General features: G+C 37.9%; 1 protein-coding gene across 2 annotated transcripts; it reads right to left on the reverse strand.

Moving 5' to 3' along the window:
• Positions 1-1,182: 1,182 nt before the first annotated feature.
• On the reverse strand, positions 1,183-7,512 carry ltb4r2b (leukotriene B4 receptor 2b). Of its 2 annotated transcripts, none has more exons than XM_031865493.1 (5): positions 7,432-7,512; positions 3,943-4,543; positions 2,763-2,963; positions 2,624-2,667; positions 1,183-2,093 (listed from the first exon to the last, which is right to left on the reverse strand). In XM_031865493.1, exons 2-5 carry the CDS (start codon positions 4,522-4,524, stop codon positions 1,823-1,825), a joined length of 1,098 nt encoding a protein of 365 aa, XP_031721353.1. In that variant the 5' UTR covers positions 4,525-4,543; positions 7,432-7,512; the 3' UTR covers positions 1,183-1,822. The 2 variants fall into 2 exon arrangements, with proteins under 2 accessions (XP_031721353.1, XP_031721354.1); XM_031865494.1 differs by lacking the exon at positions 7,432-7,512 and adding an exon at positions 5,784-7,421.
• Between the last annotated feature and the right edge of the window lie 1,968 nt (positions 7,513-9,480).

A 9,480-nucleotide genomic window follows, 5' to 3' on the forward strand; every position in this document is an offset into this window, starting at 1 on the left:
TTAGGAGGCTTATCGTGCACTCAATTGCCAGTTCTGAACTAATGTTGTATAATGAAACAGTCCTGCAATAAATTGTAATTGAACGAATATTAAGTGTAATGTTCTCAGGCATTTAAACGTGCTGCAGAGGTATTACTGTATTTTCTTTCGTCTGCATCTCTGAGCAGAACCACCTTTTTGAAAGATGCCACATTTCTACTTATAATAAATCCACTATAAACTGTTCTGCATTACACCAGCAAACCTTAATGATGAGTTGCATGTGAGTCCGTGTTTCAGCTGAAACTCATGATTATTCTTTCACTGCGCTGATGGGTTTGGCAGAACAAATGCTAGTGAGGATGCTCGCTGTCTTTCAAGATGAGACTAACAAACTGTTTTTTTTTTTTTTGTTTGTTTTTTCTCCCAATTTTTTTTTTTTTTTTAGGATCTAAGCGCCTGGACCGGATGCGTTGTAATAAGGTCAGTATCTGTCTTTTGGTTGATTGATGGTGTACATTATTACCACTCATGATTGTACACATTGTAAGTTTATTAGGTCCATGTAGGTCAAATGAATGCAGTCTATTCCTAAGGCACTGCATTCAAACTTGAGGTCTGTAGTTTATGAATTTAAGGTCTTGTTCAGAGGCCACGCCCAGATCTGTTTTATTTATATAAAACAGATTTTCAGGCTTTAAATGCTATTCCTATTGGTTTTCAACAGATGAATCTCTTTATGGCAGCTCTGGTCTTTGTTAATGGATTAAAAAGTGTGGAAGAGATGAGCTGAAGCGCATCACTTTCTGAAAACTATAATCGTTAAATCAACATGTTAGTTCAACGTTTTTTTTGTGTTTACAGGTAAAGGGAAGGCTGCATGGACACAAAGCAGGATCACCACTTTCTGGAATTTTGAAGTTTATTTATAAGGTGTTCACTTAATGTTTTGCTGCCTCAAATAATGGAATGTCTTTATCATAATCTATGCAATTTTATAAAATCCTAATTGGGGGTCTTGTGACACTGTATGTAAGAACACTGAAATTCACTACTAAATAAAGCTGAATGAGTTAACTTGTGTATTGTCTATTTGCATTGCCGGTCATGTCGCGCTTGTAGAACATGCAAGAGTTCATCAGTAGTTTACTATTCATTCTGAGAAATGGCTCAGTGAGTTACGAAGGGGGGGGGGGCTGCAGAAACAATTGTATAAACTCTTTAAGCAGGTAACATTTTAATATATAAAGCTGGATATTCAATATGGTTTATTTTTACACTGCAGCAGAGATCCACATTGTGTAACATGGTTTGGAGACATGACTGGTTTTCTTAGACGGTGGCCAATCCAATGAACTGGGTTCAGTTTGTGTAGTGTTTATACAAAGCTTTTTAAACCAGTTGGTTTGAGGATGCAGCAGAGTCCAGCTCGGACATGTTAAAGGAAAATATTTTCTACCGGTCCAAGTATTGCAAGAGTAAACTAGCTTACAGATTATGTTCAAATGTATCTATTCGGGGTGTTTATGATTCAATACATATTTGTAATGAACAATTTGCTCAGTTGTCTGTTAGAAATCAAATTAATATTTTTATGAAGTGTTGGCTGTAAAACTTTTTTTTTTTTTTCTTTTCAAACAAGTTGCTCCCCAAGTACACTCTGTACTTGTACTGTAGTTAGTTGGTTTTCCTAAATTATTTTCTGTAAATGACAAAACAATAAAATGTAAATGTATTTACAGTTCTGATTTAACGGACGGGTACAAACAAAATTTCAGTTGAACTTGTTTCAACACAATCTACAAAACAAAATGCTGTGCTTTCATTCCTGCATAAAGTTCATTCAATGCTCATCTCCCATTGTTTTAAAAACATTACTTCCTGCTCCTGAGTCATTTACAGATTCAACAGTATTGAGTCCCACAGTGTCTTTACTCTTTTTGGTTCCTGTTTGGTCCAATGACGTGCCCTCAAAGAGCCGGGCCATGAAGGCGAAGCCATTCTGCTTGATGTAGGACTTCCCAGCGAAGGTGTAGAGGACGGGGTTGGCACAGCTGCTGATGAAGGCAAAAGCCGAAGTCACTGCCCGACTGGATTTAGTGATTTTATCCAATCTGCAGAAAGACAACATTTCAGACCACTACTAAAACATACTATCTTCGGGGGAAATGTAATTGGACTTTTGGTAAAATCCTCGAGAGCCTGATTTAAAGATCTTGCTCTCAAATTAACTGAATTATGAAATATATATTTATCAACGAATGGATTACTGAACAAGGCCAATCTGCAAAATGTCCCTGAAGTAAACCGCTGAGACGCAGTATGACTCTAAACTAAAAAATCACTACACAGCAACACAGATTGACCACAAATATACTTTAAACTATAAGGAGACACAAAATCCCTACAAAGTGACAAAAAGACACTAAACAACTGTGAAGAGGCACAAAATGTCCTCAAAGAGACACAAAGCTACGGAGACGCACTGATTTCAAAGAGTCACAAAATGACGAGACAGACTATCAATATCAGCTGTAAATGAATCATAGAATAGAGTTATCAATCCAATGTTATTCTTAATTTTTGTCTGCATTTGTAGCTGGCTATATGTTAGCTCTTGCAAAGAAAATCTTTTGTTACTCACAATTTTCTTGTGGGTGAACCCATCTCGCACCACTCAGCTGCCACCTTGGACCAAAACATACTCAGTGGTCATTCAAAAGATCAGATCATTGAAATATAAGTCATGTGATGAGTGACACCATGAACACGCCCTCACACACCTGCATCATGTTGATAACATGGTACGGCAGCCAGAAAAGACCAAACATCACCACAATAGCCAGGATGAGTTTCTCGCTGCGGACCTTTCGCTGGAACTTGGTCTGCCTCAGGCGTCTCAGGATGAGGACGTAGCACGTTATGATGATGGCATAAGGGAGAATGAATCCCGCCACCGTCTCAAAGGCATACTGAAACCTCACCTGCACACAGGAGGATACAAAACATACTCAATGAAATGATTGCATGTGTTTCTGAACTGAAAATATCAAAACAAGCCAGAGCAAGAAAAATACGTATATTGAACCTGAATCTGTTCATTCACAAGACAAAGATAAACCTTACAAGAGTAAATCAGTATATGCATTATTTTTATGTTTTTCTGAAGGATTTTTTTGTGTAAAAATTAGTAAAACCCTTGTCTCAGGGTTGGATTTAAGATACTAATTCTACAATATGCCATCTTTAAATAAAATTTTAAATCATACATTTTCACCTCTGTTAGGCATACTACACTTTATTCTTTTGATGTAAATTTCTTGTAAGTGTTACAGAAGCGTACTAGTGCAACGCCAGAAAAAAGAAAAATGGATCAATATGTTATTCTGTCTTGTTATAACGTAAAAATATCTTGTTATAACGCAAAACATAAGCTGTTATAACATGAAAATATTTTGAAATCACATGCAAATTCTGCAAAAAACTCTTAAACTAAAGTATACTGATCTTTGTTTTCTTTTGATGATGTGGCAGCAATGAGCTGTCGCAAGTTAAATGTCTAGCTAGATGTGTGTGTGTTTTATACTTCTGTACAATGCTATGTGTGTGTCAAGTGGCGCCCAATCTCAACGTAACTTTATTTTGTATTGTTAATTGTCTATTCATGTGTGTTAATGGCAGTAAAGTAAAAAATATACTTTTTCAGTTATTTGTATGCGTTTGTGTTTATTAATCAATTCCAGCTTTTAAAAACCTCACTGCACACTAACTGCTGCAGCATACAACAGACAGACAGATTTAAAGACGAGCTGGTGAACACAGTGGAGCATTTAGCAGCTAAAGAGACGAAAACAGAGCTAAAAATGAATATTAGACTTTGACCAAACGACAAATCAATTAGTCAAGAAAATAATCAGATTAAAAACGGATAATGAAAATAATTGTTATTGCAGCCCTACTTACATGTCGAGGCAGTGTGTGATTAGGCACGCACACCAGTCTTAATTTATTCTTGTCGTCTGTGTCCTCTCTGACGTCCCGAAACACCAGTGAGGGGATAGAAATGACCATCACCAACACCCACGTTCCTGCGATCACCCTCCTCACGATCTTCTCGGTGATCCGGGAGGACATTTTCCTCGGCAACATCACAACCACGCACCTGTGCACGCTCATCAGTGTGATCAGAAAGATGGAGGCGTACATGTTGGTGTTGCACAAGTAGAACAAGACTTTGCACATGGCGTCACCAAAGACCCACGTCTGCATGGCCAGGTAGATAATGAAGAAGATGGTGAGGGCCATGAGGCAGCCATCGGCACACGCCAGGTTGAGGATGAGGAGGGTTGTGACCGAGCGTCGTCGGATGCGAGCCAGGATGCTCCAGACGATGAAGAGGTTGCCAGGGACGCCCAGGAGGAAGACCAAGCTGAGGATGAGGGTACCCACGGCCGTGGAGAAGTCATTGCTCACGACGCTGTTACTTTCGATGATTTTTAAGTTACCGTCATTGGAAGCATTGACAGAATGATTGGAGTTGTTCATGCTGGAAGGAGATTTGATCCTGAGGATGAGAGACAAAGTTAGAACCTAAATAAGCAGCCCAGGGCATCAAATACCAACGCTTTGTTTGATGCCGACGCACAAGGACGCCTTTAGCATCTGCATGAGACACACCAGGCTTTCAAGTAACAGCGCTGAGACACTCAGAGAAAACTCTCCTGAGTGTGATGATACATGCCAGGTGGCAGGAGAGGTGTTTAGGTCTAACAAACACAGGACTTTCAACCAGACAACAGTTGTCCGTGTCCCAAAGTTAGTTAATCATCGATGTTTCTGATGTGTTTTCATACTTATGTGACATTGTTTATTTCGCATAAGTAGTTATTTTAAGTCCAACCATGATGTATTTTCCTCAATCTAACTAAGTGGTTTGGTTGCCTTAACCCAAGCAAGTGCTTTAGTTTGAATTCACAACATTAACCACGTGTTTACTGCGACTGGATGACCCAGTGTGTTAGAAAGTGATGCCACGATGTCTCGATTCTATCTGGAATGAGAAAATTTTGAATAATGTCTCGCGTTAAACGTCCAGTGTGTCGTAACAAAACAGAACAATTCCTATTTTCAGGTGAATATAAACTAAAGAAAACATACCTATTAATATAATTCTACTTATTTGTTGATTCCCTAAATTTATACACACTGGACGTTTAAAGTATAGGAAGGGGACTGAGAGTATTTATATTACACAGGGTTGTGTGTAATGATTGATGCATGTTTTAATTCAATATTTATTATATTTGAACTTGTATTTGTATTCATTGCATTATCAGTACTAGGGTCTAGTGTCTACCCATGAAGCTATCTCTGCACATCTCTTCTCTTTGTATGTGAGAATTTTCTTTTCTCCCCAAAAAAACATTATGATATAGTATTTCACAAGGATGGGTTTTATGATGAACCTTTTTATTTATTTGACACAATAAATACTAATAATCATGAGTAAAAACACTAACGGTGGATTTATTTTTCACAAGTATAACAACTGGACTTTATTAGTGTATGAAACAAGACTTTATTCACTCTGTTTATCACTACTGAGTATTCAGTGTCACTGGAGCAGAGATAGAGATCTTTGCTGGTTCTCATAAATTTATCAGCCCATGTTTCTGCTAACCTTGGATGTTTTTCTTTGTGAGCAGATGCAGAACTTCCTTCAACACTGATCAGATCTCTTATCTTGCACACTACTTATTATTTTCAAAAGTCAATCGGTAGATGTTTTTATGAAATTTTCTCACCTGATGTCTTCAGAAAAGGTTTGAGACTCAAACCTGACGTCAGACTTGTCTTTTGAAAACTTCCTGAAAATATTTATTGCAGTCTTTAACAACTGGCTTCAAGGGCGTTTTTTAACAGCTTTTGATAAAACCGTCTTCACATGATGTGTCTACACGGTTACAGGAACATGCGGTGAAACAAGAACTTCCTCTTCATAGAGACATTTTCAAACTGTGAACAATGAAAAGAAATCGTAAAAGAGGAAAGAGAGGTAATAGAAATTCCATTAACTAAATACTGTGTTGGTGATTTTAATCTTTCACTGAACACTTTATTCAGATTAGATGAAGGCCTGATTGTTGGATTTATGAGAACACCTACTTGTCTAAGACAAAGATAGTGATGGTCTGGAGAATATAATCTGCCATTGCTGAAGATAAACATTACAAAATACTGTTCACCAATTGTACAAGAGGTGTTTCCACAACTAGAGGATGGCTTCCACCCTGACGCAGTCTCTAAAATATTCACATTAGATCCTGTGGCCGACAGATCAAACTCAGAGGCAGCATGCTAAAACATGCCAAACATTAGCAGTACTGCATCATGGAAGAGCAGTATTTCGACACACTCTAAAATTTGTTTTGTCTTGAATCTTTCTTTCTCACTGTCCTGTAGCGGAAACTAGTAACCTGCAGTGCAGAAGTCACAGAGGGTTGACTTTTAGGGAAAAACACTTTTACTCTGACCAACCCTGACTATTATTATACACGAATATACAGAACAGAAAATTTAAACATGAGTGATGTAGAGAAAGGATTGATAAGATCTCCGCAAAATGACATTTCCTTCTGAGAACAAGACATCCAGCCCTTATTTCCTGATTAAGTCCTAATTTCCTTGCTCTGGTCCCACTAAAGCAAACTGTTTATTTTCCCCTGATGGCCATAAACAACAGTGATGAGTAAACACTTAAAAGCTGTTACATCACTAGAGTAAAATGCAATGGAAAGCCAAGTCTGAGCAACAGATTGATGCTGTCAGATGAAATCTGTTTTCAAGTTTTTAATAAAACAAGGCGACATAAAGCCGTTCCAGCCACCAGATGAACATGCTATCTATCAGTTCAAGTAAAAACACAAACATCCTCAAATTATAACCTGATGTTGCAGTAAACATATGACGTTATGTACTGTTGGAATGGATAAACTAATAAAACTGATGCAATTTACTGAAAAAAAGACAAGCTGAGGAAAGAACTGTGAAAGTCTGCAAGAGAATCCGTCAAATGGGAGAAAATACAAAGCAAATATATGTTTTCTGACAATTTCAAGCAACTATTTGGGTTCTAAAACAACAAAACAAAACCTGAGGAACTTTTGAAAGAATCTGAAAATGACTACAACACTGTCATTGACTTTGCAAACTCTGGAAACTTTTTTTTTGCCAATAAAGGAACAGCCATGGCTTATCTTGCCGTGCAACGTTTTAAAACAATGATTCATAGGTTTGTAATAAATCTGCAATGTGTAAATAATCAAGCCAACAAAAGTAAATTATTATTTTAAGAGGCAGATGTTGGAAAAATCTTACAGAGAGAGAATGAATGAAAATGTCAATACGAAGTCCAAAATCAAGTTTTCTAGTGAACGTTCAAGAGTGACTGACCTTCCCAGGACTTGATCTCTCTCTGTGATAAATGTCCGATTCAATTATCCCACTGCTGCTGTCCGATCTGTCCGACAGCGGTTCCCTCTTATGACGGTCACTGTGAGCTCGGTTTATAATAAACTGAATCGCATCCTGCCCCACAGGCTGCAACATGCTGTGGCTAGAGAGAGAGGGAGGCAGAGAGGTGTGTCCTTCCTTAAAACTCTCACTCCCTCTATCTTCAGTGCTGTATCATCTCCATATATGATTATGATCCTGTGGAATGCATCCATGCTATAACATTGTATGCACTCAGGGATTAGTTTTTTAAGTAAAGAAACGTGCATTCTTTTTGGAAGCATGTCCCAATGTCTCGTATCAAAATGCTTATTTGGGTATCTTGAGGCACTTTTCACTCTGTGAGTCAAGTGTTGCATAATATGAAGTAATTGGTGAGTCAAACTCTTGCACAAGCTCCCTGTTCCATGGATGCTGGGCACACAAGCAGAAACATGCATACAGACAGCACACACACACACACACACACACACACACAAGAATTCACATCCAACTAGTTCACACACGTTTCTGACACTGACAGGAATGCTGGAAACGAGAAGAAGCCCAAAGATGAAATCTTCTTCCTTCCAGGGAAGGTTTGCTGAACATGCATGCTCATGGCTCACATTAATGCAGTTTCAGCACTTATACACAATGGAGACGGATGACTTGAACTGAGATTTAACTGTCAGTCACAGTGGGCATCTGAAAACGAGAAGCTGAAGCCGGAATCAACTAAGTGTTGTTGAGTCTGAATAAACTCCAAATGCTTTATCACTTTGGAATCCTGACTATTTATTTTATCGTTCATCATCCTCTATTTCTACTTTGATGCCACTAAAAGTATTGAAATATTTATCAAAAGTGAGGGGATTCATTTATTTATTCATAATCAAAACAGACATCACAAGGCAAAATTATGGAAAGTTCTTCTAAGCGAGACTCCCCAAGCAAAAATAATTTTGGGCTATTTTGCTGCCATAGCATGTCTTCTTTCAGACTAGTGGAAAGAAATCATCCAAAATACACATTTAGATTTTTTTTTTACTACTTTGTCTGTTTACATTTGTAGGGTTCTCCTATTTCCCCAAAAGTTATAATGTAAGGATTACAGATACTTGAACCCAAAAGCACAACTCAGAGACAAAATACAAGTTTAGTTCTTTTACTTGAGTTCAGGCAGGGTCAAAACCGAGAGGTCAGTCAAACAGGCGAACAAATCCAATAAGGGGCAGGCAAACATCCAAGGTCGCAAACAGGCAGACAGGGTCGGAACAGGCAGATCAGAAACAATATAAAGATACGCTGGAGAACTTGGCAATAACACACAAGACAATCTGGCAGGGAACAAGTGCAAGTGAGGAGACATAAATAGTGAGGGCTAATGAGGGAATGAGCAGCAGGTGAGATGGGTGGGGAGGACCAGGTGAGGGGAATGAGAGGTGATCGGGTGTGAATGGCAGGATCTGAAATGACAGGAGAGTTAATTAAACATGCAGGCAGGATGAAAACAAACTAATATGAAGGGGAATTCGTGACAGATAATGCCTCATTTGCATATTTAAACATAACATTTCAGAAAACTTATAATAAAACAATAAGTTGTCTTAATAAATAATCAATTGGGGAAATTTCATGGTGATATCTAGATGTTCTTATACCCTATATTCACCTGTAGTGTCCTCAAAATGAATGGAATTTTACAATAAATATCTTTAAAGGATGTTTTCTCAAAATGTGTTTTGACACCTGTAGTCTCTAAGGAGGTAAAGACGGGTGTGGTTCACTCACAGTCCAGGATGAAGTCTGTTTGCTCTTCATATCATTTATATGTACATGTAATGTGTTACAGAATGTACCAGGAGTGATGAAAAACCTCTGGTGATATTGATTTGAACATTAACATTTCCCTTTTCATCGTAGTATTTTTTAAACAATGTTACAAGTTTTATTTCTCTTTAAAGGGAACTTATGTTTTAACATATATATCAAAAATACAATTCATGT

Source organism: Anarrhichthys ocellatus, unplaced genomic scaffold (genome assembly GCF_004355925.1).
Source record: "Anarrhichthys ocellatus isolate YVR2014 unplaced genomic scaffold, GSC_Weel_1.0 scaffold32, whole genome shotgun sequence".
Taxonomy (NCBI): Eukaryota; Metazoa; Chordata; class Actinopteri; order Perciformes; family Anarhichadidae; genus Anarrhichthys; species Anarrhichthys ocellatus.

Bases quoted from the DNA above. Each gene is read 5' to 3' on its own strand.
- ltb4r2b (XM_031865493.1), bottom strand. From the start codon at position 4,524: ATGAACAACTCCAATCATTCTGTCAATGCTTCCAATGACGGTAACTTA. The intron at 2,964-3,942 runs GTAAGTAGGGCT...TCCTGTGTGCAG, and splicing joins ATCACACACTGCCTCGACAT to GTGAGGTTTCAGTATGCCTT. The intron at 2,668-2,762 runs GTGTGTGAGGGC...TTTTGGTCCAAG, and splicing joins ATGTTATCAACATGATGCAG to GTGGCAGCTGAGTGGTGCGA.